The sequence below is a fragment of the Gopherus evgoodei genome, unplaced genomic scaffold (genome assembly GCF_007399415.2).
Source record: "Gopherus evgoodei ecotype Sinaloan lineage unplaced genomic scaffold, rGopEvg1_v1.p scaffold_47_arrow_ctg1, whole genome shotgun sequence".
In the NCBI taxonomy this organism is placed as follows: Eukaryota; Metazoa; Chordata; order Testudines; family Testudinidae; genus Gopherus; species Gopherus evgoodei.
In genome coordinates, this window is record NW_022060068.1 from 895,350 (window position 1) to 912,299 (window position 16,950).

The 16,950-nt window shown below is 62.8% G+C and overlaps 1 protein-coding gene across 10 annotated transcripts in view; it reads right to left on the bottom strand.

Moving 5' to 3' along the window:
- SLC4A2 (solute carrier family 4 member 2) overlaps window positions 1-16,950 on the bottom strand; it is an 82,371-nt gene that overhangs the window by 2,717 nt on the left and 62,704 nt on the right. For all 10 annotated transcript variants that reach the window (XM_030546566.1, XM_030546558.1, XM_030546562.1 and 7 more), the window contains exons 14-20: window positions 16,569-16,790; window positions 11,785-11,933; window positions 10,381-10,575; window positions 2,877-3,077; window positions 2,458-2,547; window positions 1,218-1,384; window positions 367-620 (exon numbers count right to left, since the gene is read on the bottom strand). In XM_030546566.1, coding sequence (XP_030402426.1) covers window positions 367-620; window positions 1,218-1,384; window positions 2,458-2,547; window positions 2,877-3,077; window positions 10,381-10,575; window positions 11,785-11,933; window positions 16,569-16,790 — 1,278 coding nt within the window. The remainder of the gene's footprint in view (window positions 1-366; window positions 621-1,217; window positions 1,385-2,457; window positions 2,548-2,876; window positions 3,078-10,380; window positions 10,576-11,784; window positions 11,934-16,568; window positions 16,791-16,950) is intronic.

A 16,950-nucleotide genomic window follows, 5' to 3' on the forward strand; every position in this document is an offset into this window, starting at 1 on the left:
TCCCTGCGAGCGGCCGAGTCTCCCTCAGGGGCTGTCTCGGGGGACTTGCTGCCCGGAGCTCACGGGGGGGGCGGGTTCGGGTCCAGAGCGCCAGTCTAGGGGGTGATGAGGCCGCGTGGCTCATCCTGGAAGCAGAGTAGGACCCCCAGGGGGCTGGCCCAGAGAAGGGGCCTCCCAGAGACCATCCCAAAGCTGGGGGTGCAGCCCCAAGTCCGTGGGTCTCTGACACCCCCCCCAAAGCCCCTTCCCCAGATTACGCCCCCAACCCAAAAGCACCCCCCAGGCCCACAGCTGGGCCTGAGCTCTGCCCGCCCTGTGAGCCTCTTCCCTGCTTGGCCGTGGAGCAGGGTGGCTGGCGGGACTCACCCACGAGCAGGGCCACCAGCAGCCCCGTGACGCGCTGCTCCTTCACCTCCTGGATCTTGGGCTTGTCGCCGGGGGCCACGGCCTTGCTCATGACCGTCAAGGCGTTGGCGTGGGTCACCGAGCGCACTGTGGCGGCCGCCAGCCAGGGCAGCCCGAAGAGGGCGCAGAAGCCGCCCATGGCCACGATGAGCAGCAGGTCGAGGTGGAAGCCGGAGCCCTTCTGCAGCATGCGTTCCTTCTTACTAATGATCAGCCTGGGGGGGCACCGGAGCCTCAGGGCCTGCCCCCGGCCCCCACACCTGCCCCCCACAGCCCCCCGCAGCACACACTGCTCCTTCTGGTGATCAGCCTGGGGGGGCACAGGAGCCTCAGGGCCTGCCCCCGGCCCCCACACCTGCCCCCCACAGCCCCCCGCAGCACGCACTGCTCCTTCTGGTGATCAGCCTGGGGGCGCACAGGAGCCTCAGGGCCTGCTCCACGGCCCCCACACCTGCCCCCCACAGCCCCCCGCAGCACACACTGCTCCTTCTGGTGATCAGCCTGGGGGGGCACCGGAGCCTCAGGGCCTGCTCCACGGCCCCCACACCTGCTCCCCACAGCCCCCCGCAGCACACACTGCTCCTTCTGGTGATCAGCCTGGGAGTGGGCGCAGGAGCCTCAGGGCCTGCCCCCGGCCCCCACACCTGCCCCCCACAGCCCCCCGCAGCACACACTGCTCCTTCTGGTGATCAGCCTGGGAGTGGGCGCAGGGCGCCGGTGTCTCAGGGCCTGCCCCACGGCCCCGCACAGCCTGGGACCTCTCCCAATAGCCCCCCCACAGCCACCCCATGCCTGTGGACGGCTCAGCTCACGTGGTGATCTGGGTCTCCATGAAGATGAGGATGAAGACCAGCACGGCCGGCAGGGCACTGGCCACCATCATCCAGACGGGGAAGGAGCTGCCCTCGCCCAGGGGGTTGATGACCCAGCCCCGCTTCTCCGGGGCCGTCACTGAGAAGCCACTGGGAACGCTCAGCTTCTGCGGAGGGGAATGGGGGGGTGCCATGAGAGACAACCTAGCGGGGGCTCGGCACAGGGGGCAATGGGGGATGAGAGTGGGACGTGCTGGAGAAGGGGGACCAAGCATGTGGAGGGACAGGGAGGTGGGGGGCAAGGGGGACAGGGGCAGGGGAGGGGGGCAGGAAAGATGAGGGAGCAGGCATAGGGGGATGGGGAGTTGGGGGGCAGGGGGTGGGGGCAGGTGTGAGGGCAAAGAGTACAGGGCAGGGGGTGGGGACAGGTGTGAGGGGGGATGGGGGCAGGGTGGGACGGGGCAAGTGTGAGGGCAGATGGGGAGGTGGGGGCAGAGGGTACGGGTGGGGGGTGGGGACAGGTGTAAGGCGGAATGAGGGCGGGGGGCAAGGGGGACAGGGGACAGCGAGGTGGGGGCAGGGGGCAGCAGGCTGGGACGAACACGGGAAAGGTGATAACGCCCCGGTGCCCCATCTCTAGGGCTCTGTCCCCGTGGCCCCAGGCCCCTAGTCCTGGCAGCTCCGGCCTGGCGTCGGAGTCCGGAGCCGTTGGGCCCGTCGCGCTGCAGAGCCCTGGCTGTGGGGCAGGTCCTGCCGGCTGGGGGAATCCGGCGCCACGGGACAGGCTGGGCGGCGGCCGGTGCCTGCGGGAACAGGGCCCGGGCTGGCGGACGCTGGCTCTTCCCAGGGCGGACAGACATGGGGACGGGGAGATGGAACCGGACGGGTCCCCAGCTCCAGGCTTGGCCAGGCCGCACCAGGGCTGAGCTGCTGCCCCTCCGGGCTTCCCCTGCGGTGTCCCGGGGGTCGATGAGCTGCTCTGGGGGAAAAGGCTCCTGACACCAGGGCCGGTCCTGGTTGGGCGCGTCAGTCCCTGTGGGGCACACAAGGCTCCTCCGGCTCCATGGGACTCGCTGGTAGAGCTCGTGGGGGGCAGCAGGAGGGCTGGAGCACTCAGGCTCCGTCGGAGGCAGTGAGAGGGGGAGCCCTGGCGGCTGTCTGCAGGCCCAGGCATAGCACCGAGCCTGTGGGTCCCTGACACGGGGCCGTGGGGCTGCAGGCCCCTCCCTGCCCCACTGACCTGCGTGTACGTGTCCCGGATGCTGAAATCCACCAGCACCATGATGAGGATGGCGATGGGCACCCCGAAGTCCCCGATCACCCGACGGATCTGCAGAGAGCGGGTCAGCACCGGCCAGGGTGGGCCCCAGTTCTGCCCCTAACGAACCCTGCCCCCAGCTCTGCCCTCCCTGCCCCCCACAAACCCTGCCTGCCCCCCAGGAGCCCTGCCCTCCTGCCATGGCACAGCCTACAGGGGCCGGCCCCCAGAACTCTGCGCCCGCACCCCGCAGCGCCTCTCCCTGCCCCCAGCTCTGCCCTCCCTGCCCCCTGCGAACCCTGCCCCAACACAGCCTGCAGAGAGCTGCCCCCAGCTCTGCCCCAACCTACCCCTTCCTCCCACCCCACAGCTCTGCTCCAGCCCCCATGGCCCCTGCTCACCCGCCCAGGGAAGAAGCGGCTGTTCTTGAACTTGCGCAGGAAGAAGGCGATGAAGAAGGTGCCGGCCATGAGCACCAGCGAGAGCAGGGCCGTGTTGGGCTGCCCCGTCACCGCCGGCCCGTTCCCCAGGGGCAGGCTGCCATTCTCCGCGCCCGTCCCATTCGCCCGCCCGCAGCCGTGCAGGGGGTGCTCCTGGAAGATCTGCCGGGAGATCACGGGGGCCTGAGATCCTGCCCACACAGCCCCCCACGTCCCGCCCCCCCGGCCAGGACAGCCCCCAGTGCCCTGCCCCCTCCAGCCCCCACAGCCCCCGACCCCCTCCAGCCAGGACAGTCCCCAGTGCCCTGCCCCCTCCATCTCCCACAGCCCCCCACCCCCTTCAGCCCCCACAGCCCCAGTGTCCTGCCCCCTCCAGCCTCCACTGCCCCCCACTCCCTCCAGCTCCCACAGACCCCCACATCCCACCCCCACCAGCCAGGACAGCCCCCTGTGCTCTGCCCCCTCCAGCTCCCACAGCCTCCCACCCCCTCCAGTCCCCACGCCCCCAGTGTCCTGCCCCCTCCAGCCCCCACTGCCCCCCACCCCCTCCAGCTCCCACAACCCCCCACATCCCACCCCCACCAGCCAGGACAGCCCCCAGTGCTCTGCCCCCTCCAGCTCCCACAGCCCCCCACCCCCTCCAGCCCCCACGCCCCCAGTGCCCTTCCCCCTCCAGCTCCCACAGCCCCCCACCCCCTTCAGCCCCCACAGCCCCCAGTGCCCTGCCCTCTCCAGCCAGGACAGCCGCCAGTGCCCTACCCCCTCCAGCTCCCACTGCCCCCCACCCCCTCCAGCCAGGACAGCCCCCAGTGCCCTGTTCCCTCCAGCCCCCCACATCCCACCCCCACTAGCCAGGACAACCCCCAGTGCTCTGCCCTCTCTAGCCCCCACAGCCCCCGACCTCCTCCAGCCCCCCACGTCCCGCCCCAATCAGCCAGGACAGCCCCTAGTGCCCTGCCCTCTCCAGCCCCCACAGCCTGCCCACCCCCTCCAGCCCCCCACGTCCCGCCCCAACCAGCCAGGACAGCCCCTAGTGCCCTGCCCTCTCCAGCCCCCACAGCCTGCCCACCCCCTCCAGTCCCCCACGTCCCGCCCCCACCAGCCAAGACAGCCCCCAGTGCCCTGCCCCCTCCAGCCCCCACAGTCCCCCACTCCCTCCAGACCCCCACGTCCTGCCCCCACCAGCCAGGACAGCCCCCAGTATCCTGCCCCCTCCAGCCCCAACGGCCCCCCACCCCCTCCAGCTCTCACAGTCCCCCACGTCCCAACCTCCCCAGCCAGGACAGCCCCCAGTGTCCTGCCCCCTCCAGCCCTCCCATACCCCACCCCCTCCAGCTCCCATGGACCCCCCACATCCTGCCCCCACCAGCCAGGACAGCCCCCAGTGCCTGGCCCCATCCAGGCCCCACAGCCCCCCACACCCTCCAGCCCCCAATACTCCACCCCCTCCATCTCCCACGGCCCCCCACTTCCCGCCTCCACCAGCCAGGACAGCCCCCAGTGCCTGGCCCCCTCCAGCCCCCCACCCCCTCCAGCTCCGATGAACCCCCACGTCCCGCCCCCACGAGCCCGGACAGCCCCCAGTGCCTGGCCCTGTCCAGCCCTCACGGCCCCCCACCCCCTCCAGCCCCCCACATCCCACCCCCACCGGCCAGGACAGCCCCCAGTGCCTGGCTCCCTTATGACGTTATTGATATAAACTGGGACCATATAGAACATGGGTTGCAACCAAGGTCCTGTAGTGGCACCAAACCCTAGGTAAAGGGGGTCATATAAGGTGTCTAAGACCAAGTTATGGGTTGCTGGTTATGATTATGCTGTCTGTATGTCTGTATCATTGTGTAGTTGAAGTTATAAGTATTGGCTCTATATTGTCTGTATTTCAAATTGGTGCTGTAGTTCTGGGAAACACCCCAGACAAGTTGGTGTTAGCTCTGCTTAGCCTGCTTGATGGCCCATTAAGGACCATCAGCTACACAATTGACCCACTGAGAGGAGGCAAATACGCCTTGTGACTCAGCAGGGTGTGCAGGGACTGGCCCATGTGACTGCAAACTCCATTTTGCTGTAATTTTCCACAGTAAGAACAAAGGAGTGTTCTTACACCTGGAAGTGCCTATATAAGGCTGATGCCTCATCTCCATTTTGTCTTCAATCCTGCTTCTTACCTCTGGAGGGACTTTGCTACTAACTGAAGCTCTGCACAAAGGAGTGAATGACCCATCCCAGTGGGGGATGTTCTCCAGAGACTTGATTTGAACCTGCAGTTTACTCCATCACTGCTACAAGCCTGAACCAAGAACTTGGCCATTACTGGATGTAATTGATTCCATTTAACCAATTCTAGCTCTCATCTCTATCTTTTTCCCTTTATGAATAAACCTTTAGATTTTAGATTCTAAGGGATTGGCAACAGCGTGATTTGTGGGTAAGATCTGATGTGTATATTGACCTGGGTCTGGGGCTTGGTCCTTTGGGATCGAGAGAACCTTTTTCTTTTACTGGGGTGTTGGTTTTCATAACCATTCATCCCCAGGACGGGTGGCACTGGTGGTGACACTGGGAGACTGGAGTGTCTAAGGAAATTGCTTGTGTGACTTGTGGTTAGGCAATGGGGTGAAACTGAAGTCCTTTTTGTCTGGCTGGTTTGGTTTGCCTTAAAGGTGGAAAACCCCCAGCCTTGGGCTGTAACTGCCCTGTTTAAGCAATTGGTCCTGAATTGGCACTCTCAGTTGGGTCTCGCCAGAATCGCATTGTCACAGTGGGGTAGTCAGCAGGATCCACAGAACCAGGTCAATTAAGCTTTGGGTCAGAACCCCAAGCTATTCAAATTTAAAATTTGGGATTGAGAGTTTGGTTGGTTAAAGATCAGTGACCATGAGCCAAAAAGCATCAGCAAAAGCAAAGAAACTGTAAGCCCTGATGGATAGCCTGCCGTTTGAATATGAGCAAAAACTGGCAGAAATTCGAATGAAAGAGAAGCAAGCCTTGGCCCAGTTGAAGGAAGAGGCTGCTGAGAGAAAGAAAGAGCTGCTGGCTGCTGAAGAGAAAGCTCGACAAAGGCAACAGGAGACTCACAAGATGCAACAAGAAACTGCCAGACTTCGGCTCCAAGTCAAAGAAGCAAGGGAAGAACAGCAGAAACTGTATCCCCTTGAAAATCCAGTTTATAACTATGTTGATATGTGGTATTACTCGGAGCAGTTTTCTGTGTTTAACCTGTTTTGCTATGGCCGGGGAGAGGGGGAGTCTAACCTGGTGGGTAATAGCTGTTTGTCTGTTCAAGAAAGCAGTGTGTCTGGGAATGGAGTTTCTGAATGTCTGTCTAATGTCTCAGAAGTGAATCTGGAGTTAGATCAAGAGCAAAAAGATCTCACTGGGGAGGGAAATGTTTCTCAGGAGCAGATTCAAGTAAATGGTCAGGTGGAAGCCCTAATTGAGGAAAGAGAGGGTAGATTTGGGATGGGTGATGGATGGGTGACTAGTACAGCTTGTAAAAGTGAACCTGAAATGGGTAACTGTGATTTGCTGGAAGTAGCTCAGTGTGGTGAAAAAAGCAGCAGTTTATCTGTTGGGAGTAGCAATGTGCCTGGTAGGAAAAGTCTGAATAAGCCTAGGCAGCCTTGTGAGCGGATGGCTTTATCTGGTCAGCAGTTTGGGAAGGCAGAAATAGTGGAAAATAAGTGTCCCTATCCCTTACCTGTTTCCTGTGTGAAGAAATGTGACAGTGAAGGGAATGTGCCTGTGTCTGTCAGGGGTATTGACTTGCCTATGGAGGAAGCTACCTTAGGCCACGTCCAGACTAGGGTATTAAAATCGATTTTAGATACGCAACTTCAGCTACGTGAATAACGTAGCTGAAGTCGAATTTCTAAAATCGAGGTACTCACCCGTCTGGACGGCGCGGCATCGATGTCCGCGGCTCTCCGTGTCGATTCCGGAACTCCGTTCGGGTTGATGGAGTTCCGGAATCGATGTAAGCGCGCTCGGGGATCGATACATCGCGTCCAGACTAGACGCGATATATCAATCCCCGAGCAATCGATTTTAACCCGCCGATGCCGCGGGTTAGTCTGGACGTGGGCTTAGTCTCCAAGCAGTTGTCTGTGAACAGCCCTGAGTGCTGGGACAAGGGAAAGGAAATCCCGAGCTGTGTGTGTGGTGGAGGAGAATGTGTCTCCGGCTCTTTTGTATCTGTGCAGCAGACAGAAGGTGCCTTTCAGCCTGAGATGGTTGAGGGTGATTCAGTTGTCTCAGAGTTGGTTGTAAATACAGCTAAAGCCCAGGAGGGGAATGGTCCTAAGTTTGTGTCTGCTGGGGAGAATGGCCCTGTGACTAGGGTGCATCTAGTTAGTGTCCTAGCAAAATCCCAGAGACTAGATAATTCTAGTACTTGTAGTTTGCCAGTTGCTAATGTGTGGTTGGAGAAGGGTGTAGCAGCTCTGTCTGAGCAGGGTGATACCCTAGCCAGGGCACAAGGAGAGCAGAAAGGTGATTTAAGTGTGCTACCTACTGACAGTTTTAGTAAGAAGGAAGATTCCTGAGCTTGTTCATGGCCAAGGGCAGGAGAAGGCTTCTAACCTGTTATCTAGAAAGTCTGTTAGTTTGCCTGGAAGGGAATTGTGTAAAAATCTGCCTGATGGGCCAGAGGTGATTCTGAATGTAAGTGAGACCCAGGAAGAGACTGTGGTTGCTCAGGAAAGTGTTCCTTTACAGCAAGCCCTAGGTGAAGAGGGTAAAGGCAGAAGTTCTGAGAGGGGTAAATTGCTGCTTAAAGAAGCTCATAGGGAAAGGAACCCTCCTGGTAACCTGTGCAAGCAGTTTACTGCAACTGAAGGGTGTGAAAGTGAGTTAATCAAGAAAGTTTCAATTCCTAACAGCCAGAAATTTTCTGTTGTAAATGGATCCACTGACTTTCCCTTTGAAAGATCCAGTGTGGGGAGCTTTGAAAAGATCTCAGATGAAGTAGAAGCCGTTATGGAAGTCGAGCAGCCCTATAACCGAGTGGCTGTGTGTAGCCAGCTTGTGGGAAAGACAATGATGTTGGGACAGGACTGTCTCCATGCTAATTTTGTAAGTGAGCAGTCTGTGCTTCAGGTCTGAGGAGAGATTTGGTTACTGGTATTTCAGAGCAGAACAGTTTTATGGCCGAATGCTTGAGGATGCAGGGGAGAGCAAGCAGACTCTCACCCTCCAACTATTTGAATTTGTGTGGTATCTCTGGAATGGGTAGCAGCTGAAAATCTAAGCTAGTGTCTGTGTTGATGCAAATTGCCTGACTGGCAGGGAGAAGAAAGACTTGCTAATAGCTGTTAGCACAGAAAGCCCACCCCATCAGCCAGTAAATGTGGTTAAGCAAGAGAAATCAGGGTTTGATCCTGCAGGACAAGGAGAAAAGAGAAAACTGAATTTTGCAAAGGGAAGCCAAAAGTTAACTCTAAAATTCCCAAACTCCAATGGTATTGAGCCAAAGGTGTGGCATAACAAACATAATTGTAAATGGACATTTGCAATGAATTTATTGTTATTGCTAATGGTGATTTTTGTAACTAATGTGCTGCTATTACCAAGAATTGTAAGAATGTACAATGTGCCCAATCCTTTGGGAAGTCCCTTAAACGTGTTAAAAGCAGTACATAAGAACATACTTTATGTTAAAAGGTCTTGTTATACTGATGTTTCACTGCTAGTGCCTGTAAGCAGTCTTGGAACTTTTCACAAAAGAAAGGACATTCCAGATCTAACGTGCTGTATAAAAAAGGGAAACTGAGGCACACTTCCATATGGCTTTCATGGATAAATGCCAGAATACCTGGACGATGAACATTAATATCTACATTAACTTAATGTTAATTGGGTTCCAAACATTTGCCTGAGCGTGTGTAGAAAAAATGGCTAGATTCTTTAGCTCTTGGCAAGATCATATGAGACATACAGGGATCCTGCTGCAAGAGCAGATCCAATTCACTATTGTTCTAACCAAATTTGGCCTTAAGTTTGTAAATAAATTCAATCATGTTATTGAACATGAGTTTGGTAAAGCATTTCTGTTATACATTGATATAGCTTCTAACCCAGGACAAGCTGTAATAAAACAGGAACCAAGAATGGGGAGCTCTTGGGATGCAGTCAGGGATGTTTGTGTCATCCCTTCCTGCATCAATTTTGCGTTGGGCGTGTGACGTTATTGATATAAACTGGGACCATATAGAACATGGGTTGCAACCAAGGTCCTGTAGTGGCACCAGATCCTAGGTAAAGGGGGTCATATAAGGTGTCTAAGACCAGGTTATGGATTACTGGTTATGATTATGCTGTCTGTATGTTTTTGTAGTTGAAGTTATAAGTATTGGCTCTATACTGTCTGTGGCCTTGGCTACACTCACACTTTACAGCGCTGCAACTGGGGTGTGAAAAAACACCCCCGAGCGCTGCAAGATACAGCGCTGTAAAGCGTCAGTGTAATCAGGGCAGCAGCGCTGGGAGCGCGGCTCCCAGCATTGCACGCTACACCCGTAAGGGATGTGGTTTACATGCAGCGCTGGGAGAGCTCTCTCCCAGCGCTGCCGCTCTGACTACACTCACACTTCGCAGCGCTTTGAAATTCCAAATGTAGCCATACCCTGTATTTCGAATTGGTGCTGCAGTTCTGGGTGACACCCCAGACAAGTTGGTGTTAGCTCTGCTTAGCCGGCTTGATGGCCCATTAAGGACCATCAGCTACACAATTGACCCATTGAGAAGAGGCAGATACGCCTTGTAACTCAGCAGGGTGTGCAGGAACTGGCCCATGTGACTCCAGACTCCATTTTGCTGTAATTTTCCACAGTAAGAACAAAGAAGTGTTCTTACACCTGGAAGTGCCTATATAAGGCGGATGCCTCATCTCCATCTTGTCTTCAATTCTGCTTCCTACCTCTGGAGGGACTTTGCTACAAACTGAAGCTCTGCACCAAGGACTGAATGACCCATCCCAGCGTATATATGTGTATATTGACCTGGGTCTGAGGCTTGGTCCTTTGGGATCGAGAGAACCTTTTTCTTTTACTGGGGTGTTGGTTTTCATAACCATTCATCCCCAGGACGGGTGGCACTGGTGGTGACATTGGGAGACTGGAGTGTCTAAGGAAATTGCTTGTGTGACTTGTGGTTGGCCAGTGTGGTGAAACCGAAGTCCTTTTTGTCTGGCTGGTTTGGTGCCATAGAGGTGGAAAACCCCCAGCCTTGGGCTGTGACTGCCCTGTTTGAGCAATTGGTCCTGAACTGGCACTCTCAGTTGGGTCCCGCCAAAACCGCATTGTCACACCCCATCCAGCCCCCATGGCCCACCACCCCATCCAGCTCCCACGGCCCCTCACGCCCTCCAGCCAGAACAGCCTGCCATGCCCCACCCAGACGTTGCTGCCCACCCCAGTGTCAGATCCCCCGGCCTTGGCTGGCTGGGCGGGGCCGCCCGGGCTCGCACCTTGGCCAGCTTGGAGAAGGTCTCGTAGATGAAGATGAGGGAGATGAGGAAGGCGAAGATCTCCTGGGTGAAGCGGGACACGAAGCGCACCAGGATGCTGCCCTCCACGGCCACCATCACCAGCACGATGAGGATGAGCCAGAAGCCGATCCACACGCGCCCCACCAGGTACTCCAGCCCGTTGGTCGTGCAGAACTGCCGGGGCACAGCCCACAGTGAGGGGGGCTGGTCCGTGCTCCTGGCCAGGGGCTCTCCTCAGCCCCCCAGGCAGGGTTTGGGGACATGTTTCAAGGGCAGGGGGGCAGGGCAGCTGGGGGGAGGGACAGGCAGCACAGGCTGGGGGTGCAGGGTCTCTGGGACCTGTTCCAGGGACGGTGGGGCAGGATGGGGGTGGGGATGGAGGGGCAGGGCAGGTGGGGAGAGGGGCAGGCAGGACAGGCAGCACAGGTAGGGGGCGCAGGGTCTCTGGGGCTGGCAGGGAGCCTCGAGCTGTGGGTCATCCCATGGCCTCTACCCCGGGGTTACAGCACAGGGACATCAGGAACAGCACGACCCCCGACTCCGGCCCTGTACCCAGCCACTGCCCTGCCCAGAGGGGTTCTCCAAGGCACCCCCTGGGATCTGGGGCTCTCTGGAGACTGCCAGGGCACTGGGGGTGCTGTGGGGCTTGAGAGGTTCATGGGAGCCTCAGAGGGGGGAGGGGTGTCAGTTTGGGGAGAGGCAGGGGACTCTGGGGGCTCCAAAACGATCAGGGCTCCAGCGAACTAGCAGGGTTCTCTAGAGGACAAACAGGATTTCTAGGGGACTATCAGGGAGTTCTGGGGGACTCCGGGGCCTATCAGGGGGCTCTAAGGGGCTATGGGCATTGTGGGGGGAAATGGGGGGTTCCATGGGCTATCAGGGGGCTCTGAGGGGCTACCTGGGGGCTACTGGGGGGTCTGAGGGACTATCTGGGTGTTCAGGGACTCCAAGGGGCTATCGGGGTCTCTGAGGAGCTATCTGGGGGCTACTGGGGGTACGAGGGGTCTGAGCGACTACTTGGGGGCTATTGGGGAGCTCCAAGGAGCTATGGGGGTTGGGGGGGTAATGGGGAGCTCTGGGGGCTATCAGAGAGCTTTGAGGGGCTATTGGGGGTTCTCGGGGCAATCAGGGGGCGCCAAGAGGCTATGGGGGTTCTGGAGGATAATGGGGGCCTCTGGGAGCTATCAGGGGGCTCTGAGGGGCTACCTGGGGGCTACTGCGGGTATGGGGGGTCTGAGGGACTATCTGGCGGTTTGGGGGCTCCAAGGGGTTATTGGGGGCTCTGAGGGACTATCTGGGGGCTATTGGTGGGCTCCAGGGGGCTATCGGGGGTTCTGGGGGGTAATGGAGGCTCTGGGGCCCTCCCAGGAGTCCTGGACTCACTGTGAAAAACGCTTCTTCGAAGACGAGCAGGGGCCCGGAGAAGCCAATGACGAGCAGCGGCTGGGCGCCCAGCAGGCAGAAGACGATGCCCTGCAGGGCCGTGGAGATGATCAGCTCCGACACCCCGATCAGGTCCTGGGTCTTCTCCCCTGCGGGGGCGAGGGCTCAGCACTGGAGACGCCCCTCCCTGCTGCCCCCCATCCCCACTGACCCCCGGCAACAGCCCCTCACTCCCCTCTCCAGGCCTCTCCCCGCTGACCCCCAGCCCCTCCCTGCTGACCCCCAGCAATGGACCATCACTACCCTCCCCCGGCCCCTCCCCGCTGACCCCCAGCAATGGACCATCACTACCCTTCCCTGGCCCCTCCCCGCTGACCCCCAGCAATGGACCATCACTACCCTTCCCCGGCCCCTCCCCGCTGACCCCCAGCAATGGACCATCACTACCCTTCCCCGGCCCCTCCCCGCTGACCCCCAGCAATGGACCATCACTACCCTCCCCCGGCCCCTCCCCGCTGACCCCCAGCCCCTCCCCGCTGACCCCCAGCAATGGACCATCACTACCCTTCCCCGGCCCCTCCCCGCTGACCCCCAGCAATGGACCATCACTACCCTTCCCCGGCCCCTCCCCGCTGACCCCCAGCAATGGACCATCACTACCCTCCCCCGGCCCCTCCCCACTGACCCCCAGCAATGGACCATCACTACCCTCCCCCGGCCCCTCCCCGCTGACCCCCAGCAACGGGCTCTCACTCCCTCCCGAAACCCCTCCCCACTGACCCCCAGCAACGGGCTCTCACTCCCCTCCCCCTGCCCCTCCCCGCTGACCCCCAGCAACGGGCTCTCTCTCCCCTCCCCGAGCCCCTCCCCGCTGACCCCCAGCAACGGGCCCTCACTCCCCTCCCCGAGCCCCTCCCCGCTGACCCCCAGCAACGGGCTCTCACTCCCCTCCCCCTGCCCCTCCCCGCTGACCCCCAGCAACGGGCTCTCACTCCCCTCCCCCTGCCCCTCCCCGCTGACCCCCAGCAACGGGCTCTCTCTCCCCTCCCCGAGCCCCTCCCCGCTGACCCCCAGCAACGGGCTCTCACTCCCCTCCCCCTGCCCCTCCCCGCTGACCCCCAGCAATGGGCCCTCACTCCCCTCCCCCTGCCCCTCCCCGCTGACCCCCAGCAATGGACCATCACTACCCTTCCCCGGCCCCTCCCCGCTGACCCCCAGCAATGGACCATCACTACCCTCCCCCGGCCCCTCCCCGCTGACCCCCAGCAATGGACCATCACTACCCTCCCCCTGCCCCTCCCCGCTGACTCCCAGCAACGGGCTCTCTCTCCCCTCCCCGAGCCCCTCCCCGCTGACCCCCAGCAACGGGCCCTCACTCCCCTCCCCGAGCCCCTCCCCGCTGACCCCCAGCAACGGGCTCTCACTCCCCTCCCCCTGCCCCTCCCCGCTGACCCCCAGCAACGGGCTCTCTCTCCCCTCCCCGAGCCCCTCCCCGCTGACCCCCAGCAACGGGCTCTCACTCCCCTCCCCCTGCCCCTCCCCGCTGACCCCCCTGCAATGGGCCCTCACTCCCCTCCCCGAGCCCCTCCCCGCTGACCCCCAGCAACGGGCTCTCACTCCCTCCCGAAACCCCTCCCCACTGACCCCCAGCAACGGGCTCTCACTCCCCTCCCCCTGCCCCTCCCCGCTGACCCCCTGCAACGGGCTCTCACTCCCCTCCCCGAGCCCCTCCCCGCTGACCCCCAGCAACGGGCTCTCACTCCCTCCCGAAACCCCTCCCCACTGACCCCCAGCAACGGGCTCTCACTCCCCTCCCCCTGCCCCTCCCCGCTGACCCCCAGCAACGGGCTCTCTCTCCCCTCCCCGAGCCCCTCCCCGCTGACCCCCAGCAACGGGCTCTCTCTCCCCTCCCCGAGCCCCTCCCCGCTGACCCCCAGCAACGGGCTCTCACTCCCCTCCCCGAGCCCCTCCCCGCTGACCCCAGAAACGGGCCCTCACTCCCCTCCCCCTGCCCGTCCCCGCTGACCCCCGGCAACGGGCTCTCACTCCCCTCCCCGAGCCCCTCCCCGCTGACCCCCAGCAATGGGCCCTCACTCCCCTCCCCGAGCCCCTCCCCGCTGACCCCCTGCAACGGGCCCTCACTCCCCTCCCCGAGCCCCTCCCCGCTGACCCCCAGCAACGGGCCCTCACTCCCCTCCCCGAGCCCCTCCCCGCTGACCCCCAGCAACGGGCTCTCACTCCCCTCCCCGAGCCCCTCCCCGCTGACCCCCAGCAATGGGCCCTCACTCCCCTCCCCCTGCCCATCCCCGCTGACCCCCGGCAACGGGCCCTCACTCCCCTCCCCGAGCCCCTCCCCGCTGACCCCCAGCAACGGGCTCTCACTCCCCTCCCCAAGCCCCTCCCCGCTGACCCCCAGCAACGGGCCCTCACTCCCCTCCCCGAGCCCCTCCCCGCTGACCCCCGGCAACGGGCTCTCACTCCCTCCCGAAACCCCTCCCCACTGACCCCCAGCAACGGGCTCTCACTCCCCTCCCCAAGCCCCTCCCCGCTGACCCCCAGCAACGGGCCCTCACTCCCCTCCCCGAGCCCCTCCCCGCTGACCCCCAGCAACGGGCCCTCACTCCCCTCCCCGAGCCCCTCCCCGCTGACCCCCAGCAACGGGCTCTCACTCCCCTCCCCGAGCCCCTCCCCGCTAACCCCCAGCAACGGGCTCTCACTCCCTCCCGAAACCCCTCCCCACTGACCCCCAGCAACGGGCTCTCACTCCCTCCCGAAACCCCTCCCCACTGACCCCCAGCAACGGGCTCTCACTCCCTCCCGAAACCCCTCCCCACTGACCCCCAGCAACGGGCTCTCACTCCCTCCCGAAACCCCTCCCCGCTGACCCCCAGCAACGGGCGCTCACTCCCCTCCCCCGACCCTTCCCCACTGACCCCTGCTGACCCCCGGCAACGGGCGCTCACTCCCCTCCCCCAGCCCCTCTCCACTGACCCCTGACCCCTGCTGACCCCCAGCAATGGGCCCTCACTCCCCTCCCCGACCCCTCCCCACTGACCCCTGCTGACCCCCGGCAATGGGCCCTCACTCCCCTCCCCCAGCCCCTCCCCACTGACCCCCAGCAACGGGCGCTCACTCCCCTCCCCCGACCCCTCCCCACTGACCCCTGACCCCTGCTGACCCCCAGCAATGGGCCCTCACTCCCCTCCCTGACCCCTCCCCACTGACCCCTGCTGACCCCCGGCAATGGGCCCTCACTCTCCTCCCCCGGCCCCTCCCCGCAGACCCCCACCAACCTGCCCTCACTCCCCTCCCCCACCCCTCCCTGCTGGTGGCATCTGGTCCCGGACTCCTTCCCAGCTACATGGGATCCCCAAGTCGTCCCCCTCCCAGCCAGTCCCTGCCCCCTAGGAGTTCCCAGCATAGACAGGCAGGGGCACGACACCCCCCCCCGGTGGCCCTTGCCCAGCAGCCCCCCCATCACCCGCCCTATCAGCCCTTGCCCAGCAGCCCCCCACAGAATCCCCCCCCCCGTGGCCCTTTATCATCAGCCCCCCCCGCCCGGTGCCTCTTACCCAGTAGCCTCCCACCAGCAGCCTCCCCCGGCAGCCTCTCCCAGCAGCCTCCCACCGGCAGCCCTTACCCATCAGCCCCCCCGGCGGCCCCCCCCGACGGCCCTTACCCAGCAGCCCTTACCCAGCAGCCCCCCCGGCAGCCCCCCACCGGCAGCCCTTACCCAGCAGCCCCCCCCGGCAGCCCCGCACCGGCAGCCCTTACCCAGCAGCCTCCCACCGGCAGCCCTCCCCCAGCAGCCTCTCCCAGCAGCCTCCCACCGGCAGCCCTTACCCAGCAGCCCCCCCCGGCAGCCCCGCACCGGCAGCCCTTACCCAGCAGCCTCCCACCGGCAGCCCTCCCCCAGCAGCCTCTCCCAGCAGCCTCCCACCGGCAGCCCTTACCCAGCAGCCCCCCCGGCAGCCCCCCACCGGCAGCCCTTACCCAGCAGCCTCCCACCGGCAGCCCTCCCCCAGCAGCCTCTCCCAGCAGCCTCCCACCGGCAGCCCTTACCCATCAGCCCCCCCGACGGCCCTTACCCAGCAGCCCTTACCCAGCAGCCCCCCACCGGTAGCCCCCCACCGGCAGCCCTTACCCAGCAGCCCCCCCGGCAGCCCCCCACCAGCAGCCCTTACCCAGCAGCCTCCCACCGGCAGCCCTCCCCAGCAGCACCCCCGGCAGCCCCCCCCCACGGCCCTTACCCAGCTGCCTCCCACCGGCAGCCCTTACCCAGCTGCCTCCCCCAGCAGCCCCCCACCGGCAGCCCTTACCCAGCAGCCTCCCCCAGCAGCCTCCCACCGGCAGCCCTTACCCAGCAGCCTCCCCCGGCAGCCCTCCCTCAGCAGCCCCCCACCGGCAGCCCTTACCCAGCAGCCCTTACCAAGCAGCCCCCCCGGCAGCCCCCCACCGGCAGCCCTTACCCAGCAGCCTCCCCCGGCAGCCCTCCCTCAGCAGCCTCCCCCAGCAGCCCCCCACCGGCAGCTCTTACCCAGCAGCCTCCCCCAGCAGCCTCCCACTGGCAGCCCTTACCCAGCAGCGCCCCCCATGGCCCTTACCCAGCAGCCCCACTGGCAGCCCTTACGAGCAGCCCCCCCCCAGCAGCCCTCCTGTGGCCCTTACCAAGCAGCCCCACTGGCAGCCGTTACCAGCAGACCCTCCCAGCAGCCCTCCCCGTGGCCCTTGCCCAGCAGCCCCACTGGCAGCCCTTGCCCAGCAGCACCCCCCATGGCCCTTACCCAGCAGCCCCCCGAAGGTGATGGCTGGTGACAGCGCGGCGAAGTAGATGAAGATGATGGCGGCGACGCACTGGGGGTTCAGGCTGTCCCTGAAGTCACTCAGGTACTTGGGGTAGCGTCGGCGCACGTCACGGATGAGCCCCCCGAAGGGCCGGCCCGTGCGCCGCAGGGGGTCGTCCTCATCCTCCGCCTCCTCATCCACCACCTTCAGCTTCAGCAGCGCTGCTCACACAGACAGCACGTCAGGCGCCCACCCAGCCCCACCTCCAGCCCCACCCTGCGCCATGGGGTCTGGCCGGGGGAGCATCACCAGCCCAGCCCCACCCCCACCCCCACCCCGCGTCATGGGGCCTGGCCGGGGGAGCATTGCCTGTCCAGTCCC